Here is a 17,925-nt window from a genome sequence, read left to right as displayed (position 1 = left end):
CCCACTTGTGGCTTTGGAGCACTGTTTCTCACATAGCTGGAGTCCTATCACTGCAGCATGAGGGCTGAGGAACTGTGTTTCCAGCTTGCTGTGTCACAGGGAGCCCATGTGTGCCCATTTGCTGGCTCCAGGCTCTGTGCGCCTCAGCTTCCCCTCGTGCCCCTGTGCTCCCCTTTCCAGCCCCCTCTCCTGAGGGGCACCAGCAGCCCAGCCCCCTCTGCTGACTGGTCCTGAGCCTGTTGGGTGGGAGCCAAGAGCACATCCAAAGGCAGAGTGGAAGGGTGACCTGGAGGGATGGCCTCTAAAAGGGTCCTGGCTGGGCACACGGCACCTGAAGTCACAGCAGGGCTTTATCAGCAGGGCACAGCATCCAGGAGGGACGAGGTGCTTGTCAGGGGTTTTGGGTCAGTGGCACAGAGACTTGCACAGCTGCTCCTGGCTTCGATCTCTCTGTGGCACATACAGAGCTTTTTCCATTTCATTTCTTGCAGGTGGGAGCTTTGATTTCCCTTGCAGGCTCTCAGTCCCCTTAGCAAGGGTTTGCTCCTGCTTTTCATTACTATACCAGACATAGTTGATTTAATGGCTTCTGCAGGTGGCGTGGGGTACAAGAGGGTCCGGCCACAGTTGTCAGCTGTCATCCAGAGTCAGAGTTAATCCAGGAAAACAGTAAAAATTAGTAATGTATATTACATTCCTCCAGTCCATACGCTTTCCATTAGGTGATCTTCCATCCTCCTCTGCACAGAAAGGAAACCCTGCCAATGGCAGTCTTCTGACTCTGAAAGGATTGGTCGTGCCTGGAAATCCGATCTCAGCTCTTGCATTCCTGGGCACACTGTCTTTGCAGGGAATAGTCTCCCACCTTTAAATCCAGGCAGCAGATGCTAGCCATGTGCACAGCCTGTAAGCCCAGGAGCTCCTGTGGCAGCAGATGTGCCGGGCCTGGGGCCGCACTGGGGTCCCACGTGCTGGTCTGGGTCTTCCTGTGTCCAGGGGTCTGTCAGGGCCTTGCCCAATGTCACCACATCACTCAAGTACAACAGCCAGGTCAGGACAGGAGTGAGGCATAGTTAATTCTTTTGAGAGATCACATTTTAGCTTTTTTTTATTAATAAGCTGGTGAAGAAATTCCTCAAGATCCTCAGTGTCAAGAGGGTTACAGAAAGTGAAACATTCAGCTTTCTTAAATAAACTGTATCTTCAATCACTCTCATACTTTAGTGGCTCAAGAACAACAGTTCTGTAATAAATGTTACACAGTGCAAACTCCGTCGGTAATTATGTGCAGATGAAGAAGGGGAAATAAAAGACATTAATTTCTAGGTGTGACTGCACATGCTAAATGTGGTCTGGGCTCTTTGAGGTGTCACGAGCAGTCTGGGGCTCTGCTGTGTGAGATGGAGCTCCATGTGCGCAGCTGCAGAAAGGGAGTTCCCCCACTGCAGCTCCTGCTCCAGACGAAAAAAGGCCCAGAAAGCTCTGCTTTTAGTGTTGTTGGATCCCTGGCTTGCAGGGCTACCTCTGACCTTTTTTCTTAATCCTTACTTTTGCAGAGAATGTGATCAATGGGCAGGACTATGAGGTGATGATGCAGATTGACTGCGAGGTGATGGACACCAGGATCCTCCACATCAAAAGTTCCTCTGTCCCTCCGTACCTCCGAGAGCAGCGCAGAAATCACACCGGCACCTTCTACAGCTCGTCCCCCTCAGTCCCAGAGACGCCCCATGCCCTGAGGGCCATTGTCAAATCCCTGCAGTAGCTCCTGTGACAGTGCACAGGGGAGCGCCCGGCATGCAGCAGGTCCTGCCGCCAGCCTGAGCCCCTTCCCTGGCAGGTCCTGGGGCTTCTGGCACGTGGGCACGGCAGGGACAGTCCCCTTTAGCCCATTCCTGTGCCTGACCCTACCCAGTGGCCACATCCTGCCTTGGGATTATGCAGCTCATCTGGCTCCTTGCCAGGGACAGTCCTGGGGGCCCCATGCAGCATGGGGGGACACAGGCCATCCTTGCTACTTATGCACTGTCCAAAATTGTGGGTTGTTTTTAATTTTTGTCCCTGTTAGGCTGCCGGAGGTGAACCAGAGACATCACAGCAGACACCCAGGCCTCTCTCACTGCGGTGTGCCCGGGCAGCAGGAGGAAGCAGTGTCCAGCTCCCCCCTGCAGGTGCTGGGCCTGACCAGACAGCCCCACTCCTCATCAGTCCCTGCCCAAATCCCTGCCTGTGCAGCTTCTCTCAGCTGAAAGCCCTGGGATGCAGCAGTGTGGAGGGGCAGCCCAGCCCCAGCCACCCAGGAGGGCAGTGGGAGCCCGCACTTACCACTAAAGCACTACAGACAGAACAACCTGCACTGCCCCGGGGCCTGGGCTGCCTCTGAGACACTGCCCACCCCTCACCTGGCTCTCCAGGATCCTGCTGCTGCCTGCCCCAGCCCTCATGGCTGCATGGCTGAAGGCTTGGCCCAAGGGAAGTGATTTCACGCAGCAGATGCATTTGTGAAGTTTAGGTTTTTTGAGTTTAGGGTTTTTTTCTTTTCTTCCTGGTTTTTGTTTGAGTGAGTTTTTTGTCTGTGCTATTTAATACTTTTCACTGCTAACAACAGCCTGTGGAGCAGCACTGGCCCTGCTGGGGCAGAGGGGCTGCTTCAGTTCCATGGGACACAGCCACAGCACCTTCTCCTGAAGCCCCACACAGGTCACACACTCAAGCCCCACACACCCACCCCTCTCTGCCTCGCCAGCACTGACAGCCACCCGCTGGGCACTGGGGGAACATTCCATTTGCCCCAAACACTGAGTGCAGCCAACTGCTGCCATTCCAGAGTGTCTGTGGAGCTCTGTTCATTGATCCCATGTTAGTTGGCCGAGCCCCAGGCCAGAGCTGGGCCCAGGAGCTCCAGCACACTGGTGCTCAGCTGGGATGAGCCGCCAGCAGAGCATCAGCCTTGCATAATGACTTCAGCATGTTGTTACGTTATTTTTTTTCCCCTCTGCAGTTCGCACAGAATATGATGGGCTTCAGTTTGCCAGCCAGCTGCCTTTCCTTCATGGTGTGAGCACTAACTGGCTCATGTGGGGTTTTTAATTATTATTATTAGTGTATGTGTGTGTGTGGCTGTTAGGAAATAAAGGTTGATCCTGCAGCAAGACAAACAGCTCCAGGGGCAGTGAGGAGGAGGATGAGGAGCAATACACCCCTGTGAAGTATGTGCCTTGCAACACCATGGAAAAGCTGTGCCCTTTGCCACGTCCTCGGCGCAGGCCCTTTGCCTCCCGTCCTCTCGGCGCTCGCGCTGCTGGGAAGCAGCCGGGCTCAGCCAGGGGTTTGGCTGCTCTCCTTGCACCAGTTCATTTTCCTGGCCCCAGCCCACCTGACTGTGGGCCAGCTCACACAATAGTCCAAAACCCCAGCAGTGCCCCAGCCAGAGGCACGCGGCTCCCCCACGGCCGTGGGTGGGGGCGGCTGGCTGTTCTGGGGGGCATTTGCTGCCAGGGAGCTGGGGAGGGGCTGGAGGTGGTGGCTGGGAGCGGCACAGCCTGGCATTTGGGGAAGGGCTGCTGGTGGGGGGGTGGGGGCTCAGGACTGCTGCGGCACCACATCCTCAGCCAGCACTCTTGGGCTCTGGTGGTGGAGAGCATCTCTCATCCTGTGTAATTCTGTTCTCTGTGTCCCTAGTACTGAAGGCAATAAAATCCTTCTTTTATTTATTACTAATATTTATTATTGTGCTTGTTAATGCTGTTTTCCTTAGGCAAATTACGGGGACACCTGTCCTGTGCCTGCCATCTCTTAGGCTGCAGTGTGGCTCTGCTTGGCACAGTGTTGGCACTGCGCATGGCACATGTACCCAGTCCCCCTCCTGCTGCTGCAGAGGGGGCATGCTACACAAGCTGCTCACCCAGAGCCTGGCAGAGGAGCCCATGAGGGTCTTACTGCAGCCTGAGTGACCTGAGGACAACTTGAGGTGTCAGAGACAAGCTCTGCTCAGGGCAGGACATGGCCATGTCACCCTGCCCCAGTGCCGGTCCCAAGCAGCCTAAAGCCCTCTGGGATTTGTCCCCATCTGGTGTGTAAACTGGCTCTCCCCAAACGAAACAAAACCCACCCAAAAAGCCCTGTGCATTTTCATGCACGCAGAGGGTGAACCAGAGCCAAAGAATGCCCCGAACAGCTGCGAAGGTACTGGATCCTTTATTACTGACAGCAGGTAAATACAAGATGCTGCTGGGCAGGAGGGCAAGGGCTGTGCCCCTGTGAGGGGATCCTGATGGTCCAGGACCAGGGTGGGCAGGGACCTGAGAGGGAATGTAGGAGATGGAGTGGCACAGCGAGGGCTCCACCAGCCCCCAGGGCTCCCCAGCCCGTGCCCAGGCAGCCCAGCACCCAGCTGAGTAGAGCCTTCACCCAGCAACTGCCAAGGGGGACTACTTTGGGTTACAAAATGAACAAACAAAAGCCATCTACACTTATTTACAGCATCCCCCTCCCGCCGCCAGCTCCCTCCAGGCATGAGTCAGGGTTCAGGGTGCGCCCAGCCCCCAGAGCGGCCTGCAAAGAGCAGAGCCCCGGCTGGAGGGGACAGTCCTCGGCGTAAGTACCAGCACCAGGGGCTGCTGGAGCTGTGCTCACAGCCCCGTTGTACAGCAGGATCTCCAAAGGGCCTGCTGGCCGCCAGCTGGGAAGATGGTCCTGAGAGACGGGACATTCCCATGGGACATGCAGGTCCTCCACCAGGACAGGCAGGCATCAGCATCCCACTGGGACCTGGTGCGTGCAGCTTTGCACTGGTTCAGGGTGTCTTGCTGATCATCTTTAGCTAAAAACATCATCAGGAGGACTGTGGCTGGGCCACCTCCTCTTCCCTGGGCAGGAGAGCCGGGGCTGCCCTTCCAAAGGAGAACCTCCTTCCCCTGGGAAGGAAAATCAGAAGCAAGGATACAGCAAAGACGAAGGAGGTGGTTCTGGCCTGGGGATTGATCTACAATCCGCCATGAAAAACCAGCTTGAAACAAAACCCATCATTTACTCTTCAATTTGTACAAAATAACAATAATAACAATAAAAATAATAATAAAAGGTGCTGGTGGCCCCTGGCTCGCAGTGCCCCACTGTGGTGGGGGGTCTCAGTAGGCAAAGATGACATGGTAGGTGACTTGGTGGCCATTGTCCCAGGCGTAGAGCAGGCGGTCCTTGGGGTTATAGTCTATTTGCGTGGTGTAGGCGTATTCGTTCTCAAAGAGCAGCCTGGGGATGATCTGCGTGTTGGTGTGCGTGTCAAAGGCGTAGGAGATGTTGGCGTTCCTCTTGTTGTAGCTGTCGACTGCATAAAGGACCCCACAGATGACAAAGCAGTTCCCGTAGAAGTTCTTCCGCAGCCCCGTCCGCCACGTGGTCTCCTTCTGGGTGCTGAGGTCAGCCGCGTTCAGCTTGCTCAGCACGATCACCTCCTGGTTGAAGCCCTCATAGCTGATGGCCGGGTAGATAACCCACAGGCCATTCTCGTCCACAGCAAAGTCCACATCCGAGTGGCCTCGCCACCGCCACGGGGTGGACTCCTCGTAGGCCACATCGTGCAGCATGGCCCAGGCAGCCACGTAGCGCTGCTTCAGGTCGTACTTGATGATGTTGCGTGTGAAGGCCCGGTTGTAGTAGAAGGAGCCATTGTAGACAACGTGCCCTGTCCCAATCCAGCTGTACGGGAGCTTGTAGGAGTTGCTCCAGCGACCTGCAGGGCAGACACTGGCTGGTGAGACCCTCCCTTTGCTGTGGGGCGGGTGGCCATGCCTCAGCACCCTCTGCCTCCAGCTCTGCCTGCACTCCCTCCCTGGCCACCAGCCACAGCCTGACCTGTCCCATGCTCTGAACCCCCCATGTCAGGTGCCAGCACCCTAGAGGGGATGGTCCCCAGGCAGATCATCCCCCCACGATGTAGTATCCCCAGGAACGAGCATGCTACTTGGATCAGCTGAGTGGTGGCTAGCATGCTATCAGAGACAGTGCAGACCCACCTTGCTTGAAATTGTCGAGGTTCCTGAACTCCACCAGCGTGTTCCCGTAGTAGTAGTTGGTGACATAGATCCTGTCCTCCCGGGCCAGGGGGTCCTTCATCCAGGCTCCCTCATTGCGCCCATAGGTGTTCTGGGTGGTGGGCCCCGAGATGGTGGACAGCGTGTCCTTGCAGCGCCCTGCGTGGGCAGCTTGTGAGGCCAGAGGCAGGGTGGCCACATTGACCTTGGAGGCATCACCCCCCTCCAGCCCCTTCCTCACCCAGCAGGTACCCCCTGCCGTCCTGGTGTAGCTTCAACCGCAAACATCTCCCCACAGCCTCAGCCATGTTCCTGCTCCAGCTGAGGCTGCTGGCTGCCTCAGGTCCTGTCTCTTTGCCCTGCCCAGCCCAGCCCCTAAAGGTGGGAGGAAACTCCAGTAGGTTCCAGAGTTCATAAGTAAACTTGGCACCCCAGTGAAGTGCTGCCCAGCCACCATCTCCATGACACCTCCCACCTGCAACCAAATCCAGGTATGCTTTGCTTAGCAGGACACACTGTGGGCACCAGCCAGCCCCCACACACACAGCTGGATGGGTGCAGGACCTGCAGGCACTCACCAATGATGTTCCTGATGTCCTCCTCCTCCAGGCCCTCCTTTGGGGTGGCAGGGATGGCCGGGCTGACCAGTGTCGCGGGGGTGTTCGCCTGTACCCAAGCTCCTGGGCTGCTCTCCATGTCCCCCCAGCCTCCAGTGAGGGTGGCCACGGGCAGGTTCTCCATGGCTGTGGCCACCACTGTGCTGGCCAAGGCTGCCGCTAGCTGTGGGGTCCCCTCCTCCGCCAGCCCTGCCGGGGCAGTCACGGTCTCTGGGGTGGGGGTCAGCCAGCTCACAGCGGTGGGGTCCGGTGGGGCAGGGGACGGGGGCCCTGTGGCCGTCACAGCAGTGCCAGCGGCTGGCAGGGTGGTGGGAGTGCTGCCAGGGGTGGGCGGCCACCCCACCGGGGAGGGCTTCCTCACGGCCTCGCCCGCCCTGCTGCTGGGCCTCAGGAGCTGGTCCTCGATCAGCAGGTCCACCGTGTTGTCCCCGCTGAACAGCTCGTCCGCTGCCAAACACAGGCACAGGGGTCAGCCCCGCAGCAAGGGGAGCCAGTCCCCCACAGCCCCTCCAGCTGGCTCCTTGCCCACCCCTGCAGGCTGTCTGGTACTAAATCCCTCTCCATGTCCCCTCAGAGAAGGGCTGAACTGCACAGCCTGACAGCGCCTGTGTCAGGAGGTGAGCGAGACCATCACAGCCACATCCACCACCTCAGGCTGGGAGAGCAGGAGGTGATGGAGAGCAATTCTCCCCTGACACATCCCAGAGACTGACTGGGCAGGATGGAGACCCAGCTTCATTCCCAACCAGATCCCACCTACCTAACCCGGGATGCCAAAGCAGGTACCTCAGCCAGGCCACGGGGACCACTGGGGCTCCCCAGCCAGGATGGGCACCCTTTGCTCCTCCTCATGTCCAGGGGCTCACAAAGCCCCCCCTGCAGGGCAGGGCTGGACAACCTTTCTGCTAAGTCAATTTGCACAGCGAGGGTGTTTGTCCTTCTGCCCATGCTGCCCACTCTGCTGGTCCCTGAGGGCTCAGCCCCTGCTCCCACCACAGCCAGGGCTGTGAGCTCCGAGCTGCCTTCCACAGCACAAACCTCACGGGATGCCATTGGGCAGGCGGATTTGAAACACGAACACATTTAATAAACCTCCATTTACTTCTGGAAAGGTGTTGATGCTGGGTGTTTTGAACCAAAGCAGTGACCTATTTCCTTAGCTAGCAGTGATTTTCCATGGAATAACAATGCTGCACTGCTCCACAGACACAGCTCAAAGGCTGCACAGCAGTGAGGTACCAGCTGTCCCACCTCCCCCTGCTGCGCCCACTGGCTTTGCCCACACATTCCCAGGGGATGAGGCACTGGTTTGCGGCAGGATGCAGCCAGCCATCCCACCAACCATGGCTGCATACCCAACTCACGTTGCTCCTCGATGTCATTCTCTGACTCGGTGGACTGGGCTTTGTAGTAGGTGACCCCTCGGACAATGGTGGGCTTGGAAGGAGGCCGGCTCCTCACCCGCAGCTTCCTCTGCAAGAGCTGCTCAGGCTTCTTGTCCTCCAGAGAGAGGTGCAGCTCCGGGAGGGATTCCACAGAGTTGATCTGCTGGGAGATAGTTTCATCCTTCAGGAATCTTTCTTCATATTTTCCCTGGAAGAGACACAGGAGGTTGTTACCAGAAACACCATGTTTTGGCGACAGGGCAGGTCAGGCTGCACAGCCCCATGCTGGGTAGGAGGATCTGAGCTCCCTCCTTCCTCAGGGTCTCCCTCAGTCCATTCTGCCATGAGAAACCCTCCAGGAGACAGCAGAGCTGCTCCTCCATATTCTTGGTGCCACCCTGCCATTCCAGGACTCAGGGGTCCATAAGGCCCAGGATGTGGGATTCAGGGATGCAGGGCAGGCAGGCAGAGCAGGGCTCACTCCCTGGCATGCCAGGGGCCGGTTCCAGCAGCTGATCTGCAGAGTGTGCAATGTGCACTGAGCTCTCACAGGGCAGAGAGGCTGAAGGCACCTTCCCAGCAGGAGCGGGAACCTCCCAAGGCAAGGACCAGGAAGCCCCCAGGGCAGGGACCAGCTGCTGCAGCTCAGGTCTGAAGGATTTCATCTCATTAAAGGAAATCGGAAAGCCAGCCCGAGGGTTGAAGCCATGCCCATTTGGCTGAGAAGATGGGCCCTGCTGCAATTAGCAGCGAGAAAAGTGGAATATTGGGAAATGAGGTCACTCGGGGTAATAAAAGCCCCACGCTCCGCTCCCCTGCCTGGCCGGGGCTGGCTCCTCTCCAGCAGGCAGCAGCTGCTCAGCTCACGGCGTGGGGAGCAGGGGAGTGGGGCTGGGAGCATGGCCGGACACCCCGCCTGGGCACGGCTCTCCCTGGGGCAGAGAGCGCTGGCACGGCATGGCACGGCACGGCTGGTGCCACTTCCCTGCCTGCTGACACACAGTGTGCGTGTGGGAGCCCAGCCCTGACCCCACCAGGGCTCAGGGAGCCCATCCCCACAGCATCCGCAGCGCAGGGGTGGGGTCAAGTGCAGGCTGTTGCCATCCTCTGGAGCTGAGCACCCCTGTTTGAGCTGGAAATGACACACTAACTGTCCCCCCCCTGCCAGACACCTCCCACTGCCCTGTAGCAGGACACTGGGGTGAGGGCAGGATGCTCCAGGAGTTGCCCAGCAGGGATCAGAGGAGCACGGGCCACCCTAGATAGCACCACTGAAGCAGCAAGAACTTCAGGACACCCTGGACAGAACTTTTCCCAAAACACCCCGCTCACCCCTGTCTGAGGCTGCACAGAAAGTGCTGCCACAGGCAGAGGATGTCCCCTTGCTGGGCAGACCCCACGGTGTGGTGCTGGGTGCCCGAGCCAGGAGGATGCCAGGGCCAGGAGGATGCCCAAGCCTCTGCCCAGAGCCGGCCAGGCGCAGGGGCTGGCGGTGGAGGGGTAATTGCCTGGCAGGGAGGGAGGGAGGGAAGGCAGGCGACAGGCTGTCCCTCCACCGAGCCCCAAGCCCTTCTAATCAAAGGCTCTGAGTTTCCCACCGCTTCCCAGCCGGCCCCGCAATGACATCACGCTTTCCAAGCAGCTCAGCCACCGCTGACCTCGAAAACCAACAGCCCCGTGGGAAGGGGGGAGGCCGAGGGAGCAGCCTCCCTCTGTTTCCACCTACATCCCGTCCCAGCAGCAGCTGGGCTGTGCCGAGACGCGCAGACTGGAGTCGGGGGCACACAAACAGGGTCGCTCTAGCCGCGGAGAAAACCACCCCAGGCTAGTTACCACATCCAGGAGACAGCCCAGGGCTGGCTTGAGCAGCAGAAGTGACACCGAGCTGTGCCTGCGTAGCTGTACCTCTGAGTGAGTGTAGGCAGCCTCAGCATCCCGCTGCAGAGAGCTCTCAATGTCGGCCAGGCTGTTGGTGAGGAGGCTGGAACAGTTTTCCCTGCCAGGGGGATCCTGCAGATCCTCCTCCCCGCTGGCTCCTGCCCGCTGGCCTTCCTGCGTGAAGTTCCTGGACATGCCCTAGAAAAGAGAGAGAGGAGACTTTACCCCACTTAACCACAAGGGATGTTCTGCGGCCCCCAAACCACAGCCCTGGAGCTCTGTGCTGCCATCCTGGGCTCACTGCTGGGGATTCTCCATGGGGCTGGGCACTTCAGCTGCTAAGAAGATGCCCCTGACCCCAGTGGGATCCAGGAACTCCATCCCTGGTGTGCACATCCCAGATCCACACTTTGCCACAGGTTCCCATGGAGCAGGAGAGTGGCCTTGAGGTTCTTCAACCCCCATCTTCAGCCACACTCACCGGCTCACAGAAGGAAAAGATAAGCTGAAACACCTTCAGTCATCCTGGTGTCCTTGGCCTGTGGCAGCAAGTTCATCTTGCATTTATTAATCTCAATTTCCTGGTCTGGCCACACAGTGCCTGCACTCAGGGACTGCTCTTCCCCAACACCCTCTGCTCCCACAGAATCTGAGAATCTGGGGACAGGACAAGAGCCAGTGACCCTCAGAGAGCTGTCAAGTGACCAGGAGGGAGCTGGGGCTGGCTGCAGCTCATCCAGCAGGCAAAACCCCTTGCCCTTCTCAGTCCCCCAGCCTGGACCCAAGGCAGGGTGTACAGGCACACCCTGGACCCAAAGGATTGTTGCAGTCTCTGCTCATCACTCCTTGGGCTTCTACACATCAAACAGCAACTGCTTTGGATAGGTGGCACATCAGTCAAAGCACTTTAGCACAGGCACTGGGGGTGGTTACCCTGATCCTTCATTTACAATCTGTCCTGCCATTAATTTCTCCTAAAACCCACCGTGACCTCCATCTGTGACCTCAGAATTGCCAGCTGATGCGACAGCTGTGAGCTAAAGACAAAGCAGAGGAGCTGCCTTGCTAGACAAGGCACTCCATGGACCAAGGATTGAGGGTTCCTTCCCTCTACTGACACCATCTGTCTAAAACACCTTGTTATACTGGATAGAACTCATGAAACCCTCTAATCTCTGCAAAAACAGAGGGGTTAACCCCCAGCTCCCTCCACAGGCATCTGAATTCCCAGTCTTTACCCAGGAGTCATGAGACACACAGATTTACCAGGACATTTGGAGGCCGAGTCCAGTGACGCAGGGATGCTTCAGCAAGCGTTTTGCCGCAGTAAGCAGAGCGACAGGGGATCTCACAATGCTCCCCCAGGAGCACTGCAGGAGCAGCTTTCAACACCATCCTCCTTTGGAGAGGATGACTGATTCCAACAGCCTTGTGCCCTTATCGCTTCTCCTGTGTAATGTTTGGCTAATGACCTGTTAGGGATAGAATTTGCCTCCCCTTGAGTGGAGAACCAGCACCAAAGCCTGGCCTGTGATGCTGCTGGAGGCTGCTCAGCTGCTGCGCCGGGGAGCAGCTGCCAAAAGCACACCCGCCTGGGAGGGCGACGCTTTGAAGCCATGCCAGGCTCCAGTTCAGCATCTCAGCTGTCCACTGTGTCAGACCCCAAGGCTGATGCAGGGTGTGATCCTCCTCCACATCCTCCCAACAGGAATTTCCATGCTAAGCCAGCAGCAGGAGGCATTTCACACCTGCTGCCTGCATCACCTCGGCTCTGCCCCGGAGCACTGGGCAATCTCCTTCTAACCCAGGCCTTTCCTGTCTTCCTCCATCCTGTCCAAGTGCCTGCAGGCAGCTTCAGCTGCTTTTATATGATCCTGCAGCTGCACTTCTGGGAAATTAAAGATCCCAGCCTGTGAATTCCCAGCTCCTACACCTCTACAGCTCCATCTCTGGCCAAAGTACTTCAGCCCCACAGAGCTTTCTGCCCATCTGCCTCCCTGCGACAGGCTGTGAGCAGAGTGACCAGGCCACAAAGGTCACCCCACGTGCCCAGTGTGCCACCAGCGCTGCTGGCTCTGAACCCCCCTGAAGAAATTGGCTGGTAGGCAGGGCCACTGTGGTACTGCAGCAGAGCGCAGTGATAACCCCACCTGAAATAATCCCTTGGCAAACCCAAGTAACGACTGGAGAACACACTGAACCACAGGAAGAGGGTGGGACTGCAAAGGGGAACATTGGTGCTTTGTTATTTTCAGACCTCAAAACCCCTTTTGGGTCAATTTCCATGCTTGGAAATCCAGAGCCCCCCAGGCAAGCGTGCTCCCCTCAGCTGTCTCCTTCCTGACCCCAGGATGGAGCACACCGTGCCTTCCCAAAACACTTTGCAAGCGGAATTTTGGCTTTATAAATCATTGCCTCTCGCCTCCTGGCTGGAGATGAACAGGACTGCTCCACTCCGACAAGAATGTGGAATTACCATCCCAGATACGGACCACGGGAGAAAACTCCAGTATTTAATCTGGCAACCCTGTGTCTACATAGCTGAGCACAGCTTAAACTGCAAACCCTACGCTGTGCTAGCCAAAGAAATATTAAACTGTATGGAAGTGAAAATTATTTCACTGGAAGTCTGCTCTAAAATAAAATGGAAGGTTGAGGGCTCTGCTCTTTTTTAACACAGGCCAAGATGTAACTTGGTCCTTCAGGAATCTGAGCTCCTTGGCTCCCCACAGTCCTGCTGAGTGTACCCCTGCACCAGTCCTGAACCTGTCGCCCCCACATCAAACAGCACAAAAGCTCCTGGTTGAGAGCAACCATCGCACCAGCACACAAGTAAAACCGAGAGGAGGAAAAACTTAACAGCAGGGCCTTCTGACCCAAAGGAGATGCTGCTCCTGGTGAGGCCACAGCTGGGATCCTGCTCCCAGTCCGGGCCCTGAGGGACTGGGAGAGCTGGAGAGGGTCAGGCAAGGCTGATGGGGTGGGGGATGCACTGGGCACTGCCTGTGGTCCGGTCTAGTTCAGACATCCAAGTCTGGTCTGGTTTAGTTTCAGCCAAATGTTTAATTAACATTTCTTCCCAAGCAACGCGACTCTAAATGCACCAAAGGCAGCAGGAACTTGATAGGAGGCCCGTCCCACCAAGGGCAAGGACACTGAGAGCAGGACTCACCTCCTCGAGCTTCTCCACCCGCCCCACCAGCTTAGTTGTGACTGAGTGCAGCTTCAGAAGGTCCAAGCCATAAAAGGCACTTTCCAGCATCTCGACAATGGAGGAGAGCTGCAAGGCAAGGAGAGAACACAGTCAGGCGGCAGCACTTGCTGTAACACACCCCACAGAGTTTCCTCAGCTGGAAAGTCAAGGGCGATGCACCCATCTGAGTGGTTTTTGATTAGAAAGCAAGTTTTCCCTGTTGCATTGCTGCCCTGGTCAGAGCACGGCATGCAGAGCAACACACGGCACTTCCACAGAGCCTCAGGGCTTCAGGAGCACGCTTTGGGTGCTGGGGATTAGTAGCAGAGCAAGGTAAAATGCTGCTCTCTTTGCCAGCTCTAGGCAGGCTCTCCCACAAGCCCAAAGGCTTAACTACTCCACCAGTGATGTGACTGCCAGCAAAAGAGGCAACAAGAAAAAGGCAGCTCAGTTTGAGATCAGACTCTGAGTTTGTGCCATCCTGTGCTCTTTTTCCTGGAACAAGAAGAAACTTGTTAAAATATTTTAAAATACTCCCAAATTGCAAGAGTGAAGAAATAGAAATTCGGTGCCAGCCTGGCAGCAGTTCCCTTCCTGGAGAACAATTTTATCAAAGGGATGCTGCCCTCTTCTGCAGCCACCCATTTCACAGACGCTCTGTATTTAAGACAGCCCTGTGCCCGTGTCCTGCAAGCACCAGCCCTTGGTCACCATTCCTGGGGATCTGGACAGCAATGCCCTTGTTCTGCATTTTGTCCAGTTTCTGGTGCTGCTCCACAGAGGACAACACTGAGCGTAGCAGGACTGGTGGGAAGTGCTCCTGGGCCACCTCCCCCTAGTCCCATGTGTCCCACATGTCCAGCGTGGTGCTGCAGACTTCACAGCCCCGAAGGCTGAGCAGGATTTTCAATGCATAGGAATTACTACAGGGTGGTGACATTTTCTCCCAGCAGCTACAAACTGGTCAACAGAGCTTCATAAATATGGGAGAATCACAGGCAGCACTGCTGGCAGCACTTGGAGTTTCCACCCCGGCCTCTGCAGTCTCCCTGTGGAGCTGACAGCAAAGGAAAGATTTTTTGGGGCCAGATAAAATGGCAGCATTAAGAGACAAGAGCTGTTTTATGGCTATGCATCCACTTTCCACTGAGAGCTGGATGGAGACGACCAATACAATGCACAGAGCCTGCCAGACAGCCACTGGAGACCAGCGCTTTCCCTCCAGGCTGGAGAATTTCCATCAGTGCACAAAGGTTGCAGACTGCATTAACCTCCTTCCAAACGATCCTGAGCACAGCCTCCTCGCACTGACTCTGCACCAAGACCCACTGTGCCTACAGGCAGCATGCTGCAATTTCACAAAAATAGGTCTGAGATTATGCTCCTCCCGGCTAGCACCATGCTGACCTTCCCCTAAAGACCACACTGATGTTCCTATCAACTCACTGCTGCCTTCCCTTCACCCACTGTGGACTTTGGCTCTCAGTGGTCTGATGGTCCATGAATTCCCACTGGACCTTGCAAAAGGTCTGAAAGGGACTGAAACCTTCAGCTGGGAAGACCAGTGCAGCCATTCAACTGAGTTTGGTTGCCCAGGGCTATGTTCCTGCTGCCTGGATTTTTCTCTCTTTCTCACCATTCCCTCAGGGACTCATCCTCCAGCCCACCCAAGGGAGGGAACTTCCCACAGCTCTCCCACACGTGGAGTACCCAGGGCTTTTGTGTCAGATCATAAGAAAGTCTGGTAAAACACAACATACAAATGTGTTTTCTGCTGGACTGGGCAGGAGCTGTGCTGGTTGGACCAGCAAAGAAAGTAAAACCCTTTGGGACTGCTCAGAGCTATGGAATAGCCTCACCCAGCCCCTCACTGAGGAGTTGTGGGAGCTGCTCCTCATGAGTGGCGTAAGAACTGGAGCTGTGTCCTCTACTACTTCCCAGCTTCTCCTACAAGAAGCAGCTGTTCCCAGTGATTCCAACCCCAGGAGGGGCTCTGTGCTTGGAGGGAAAGCAATCCTGCTGCCCAGCTCCTGGGATGGACCTTGGTGGCACAGAAAACAAAACCCCCGTGTGTGTGTGTTTGGATAAACCTTGTGAAATCGCCTGGCCGCAAGTCCTTGCGAAATGAGCGGGGGAGCCGGGGCCAGTTCCTAGAGGACAGGCTTTCACACCACAGCTGGCTGTGAGCAGCTCCCCAGTGGGAAGAGCAGCCGGAGCCAAGGGCGAAGCCAGGCACGCCACTCTGCTCCTTCTGCAGGCTGACCGGCTCTGCAGAGCTCAGGGAGCTGCTGGAGCAGGAGCTCTGCCTGCCTCCGGGAAGGGACCACAGCAGTGCCTCTGTCACCTCGGGGGGTGTCCCTCCCCTAACCGCAGAGAGCTCACGACTCTCATCTAAGGCCACGTGGGACCTCCTGGCTTTCCCCCAGACGAGGGACCACCAAACAACTCCAGACTGGGACTCCTCTTCCCCTGGAATGATGGATTGTCTGCCTGTGTCTGTTTATCTTCCCTAGCTGCAGGGGCGCTTGGACAAGAAGCTGCTAACTGTCTGCAGTCCGACAAGATGAAACACATCGTCAAGCTCCAAATTAATTAGAACAAGCCCATAGTGGTGGCCTCGGTGGCAGCTGCCCCACAGCGCCTCGCGTGCCGCCTGCCTTCCCACCTGAGAGGGATCCGGGGCCACCAGTGCCACCAGCACTCAACCTTCCGCTCCAGGGGCTCCCCGGGATTGGACCAAGCCAGTGGCACTTTCTGCTGCCTTACATTGGTAGCAAACTGGAAAACTCAGCAGGGTCTGCTGCCAGCTGCCACACCAGCATCCAGTAAAAGTCAGGAGTACTTAAAACAAACACTGTCACGTTTGGAAAAGAGGTATACATTACTAGAGAGACAAAATACTAAATAGTAGAGAAGTGTCAGCATTTAAAACAACAAATCCATCCTGCCATCAGCCAGCTGTGCATCACACCCTCATGCTGACGCATCAGCAGCTTTTGGCCCATGGAAGCCAAAACAGCTTTTTTGCGTGGGTCCTTGGGAGTCCCTCTCTGCAACAGAAAAAAGACCTGGCAGCTGCTGAGTGGATCAGAGCTGTCCTCCAGGGACATTTGGAGCTGGACAAAGGGCAGGGAGCAGCCCAGTCCCTACTGGGCTCTCAGCACAGAAAGCCATGGTGAACCCCAGGCAGCACGGGATGAATTGAGTGAATCATCCACTGCAGCTGCTCGACTCAATCCCTTAAGATGAGCTTGATTTTTATATCAAACATGCAGATATAAATATAACTAGGAGATGGTTTAGGGAAAAAAATGTTAGGAAATAAAGGTTTTTTTAGAAAAAGCTCAGAAAGAAAAGGCTTCAGAAGATCTCCTTGTCCCCAAAGTGTCAGGAGCTCAAGCTGCTCTCCTACCTTCAGGTCGCTGCTGTCTGCCTCTCGCAGCTTCTTCAGCCTGAAGTCGCCCTCACAAGGGTTGAGGGCCGAGGGGGGGGCCACGCACGCACACTTGCAGCTGGGTCCTGACGTGATGGTTTCCACCGTGTAAAAATCCTCGGCTCTGAAAGCGCCTTCGTTAATCCTTTGGCAGGCGCCGCGGCCCAGGGGTCTGACCAAGCATTTGCACCGGCAGTCGGAGCCTTCGGACACCGCCTTCACCTTGTCGTAGTCACCTAACAGCTGAGCACAGGTCACCAGCAGTTAGCAAACCTGCCGTCCTCTGCCTGCACAGCCAGGGACAAGCACGGCCTAGAGCTCAAGGTCCAAACAAGGACACTCTGGATACCCTGAGCCTCGAGGAAACTGGCCAGCTTCTCCAGAATCTGCCAGCCAAGGAGCTTTCTAGAGAGCGTAGAGCTAATCACTGCCTACCAGGGGAATAAAAACTGGCTTCTTCCAACAGGGTATTTTTTATTCCACTGTGTGCAGAATGAAAAATTTAAATTTTACATACAATAATTTTAAATACAAACCCCATCCTGCTTTCTTTTAATGCTCAGTGTCCAAAAGACCAAATAAGTCACCTGCTACCCAGAGCAAGACTGTTTTACCAGCAGAGTAAGGGTACATTGGAAGAGGGACTGAAAGCCACCCTATATAAGCAGTGTAACCTGGTGGTGAAGCAGTACTTCTGATTAGCCCTATACAATGCCAGGAATTTCCTTTACGGAGATTTGCAGACAGCGCTTCTGAAAGCCCAAGCACAAAAATAACTTTGGCGGTACGTTTCCAATAGTCTCTGCGTTAGCCATTTCCGAGGGCAGATAATAACACACAGCCTGATCAGCCAAATCTAACAGAAACCTCCACCGCATCCCACTGGCAGGGGAAGAGCCTGGATCCCTCCCCTCGGCACACAAAGAGGCTCCACCAGTTCTCCTCCCAAGGAGTTCCCCTTTTTCTGAGTTCCCCCGGAAAAATGATAGGATGGAGTCTGTGAAGTGCTCCCAGATGGGCTTCAGTGATTTCACTGCGCGCCGGCTGATAAACTTCCTCCAGTGCTCGGCAGTAGTGCTGGGTGAGTGCACAGCATCACCCAGCCCCACCGAGAGTGTACACCCAGCACCACCCAGGACGAGCACAGCATCGCCCAGCACCGCCAACAGTGTACACTCAGCATCGCCCAGCTCTGCCGAGCACGTACAACACCCAGCATCACCCAGCACCCCTCAGGGTGCGCACAGCACCTCCCGGCAGTGCCCAGCCCCACGCCGCGGGTGCAGCACCCGCGAGGTGCACGCAGCCCCGCAGCCCCCGCGGTACCTGGGAGAGGATGTTCTCCTGGTTGGCCGCCTCGTCCTGCAGCGGCTCGGCGGAGGGCCCG

General features: G+C 56.3%; 2 protein-coding genes across 3 annotated transcripts in view; one reads left to right on the top strand and one right to left on the bottom strand.

The window, feature by feature from the left end:
* ATF6 (activating transcription factor 6) overlaps positions 1-3,722 on the top strand; it is a 74,327-nt gene extending 70,605 nt beyond the window's left edge. For both annotated transcript variants that reach the window (XM_008630190.2, XM_017729690.1), the window contains exon 14: positions 1,557-3,722. In XM_008630190.2, the coding sequence (XP_008628412.2) occupies positions 1,557-1,765 (209 nt within the window). In that variant the 3' untranslated portion in view covers positions 1,766-3,722. The remainder of the gene's footprint in view (positions 1-1,556) is intronic.
* A 456-nt stretch (positions 3,723-4,178) lies between these two features.
* On the bottom strand, positions 4,179-17,924 carry OLFML2B (olfactomedin like 2B; the record flags this gene model as incomplete). Its single annotated transcript, XM_017729580.1, has 8 exons — positions 4,179-5,731; positions 6,015-6,191; positions 6,611-7,096; positions 8,014-8,242; positions 9,940-10,110; positions 13,085-13,192; positions 16,518-16,781; positions 17,865-17,924. Coding segments are annotated over 8 exons (2,097 nt in total), but the record flags the coding sequence as incomplete, so codon positions are not given.
* Between the last annotated feature and the right edge of the window lies 1 nt (position 17,925).

The sequence above is a fragment of the Corvus brachyrhynchos genome, unplaced genomic scaffold (genome assembly GCF_000691975.1).
Source record: "Corvus brachyrhynchos isolate BGI_N302 unplaced genomic scaffold, ASM69197v1 scaffold101, whole genome shotgun sequence".
Lineage (NCBI taxonomy): Eukaryota > Metazoa > Chordata > Aves > Passeriformes > Corvidae > Corvus > Corvus brachyrhynchos.
This window is presented reverse-complemented; position numbering and strand designations above follow the sequence as displayed.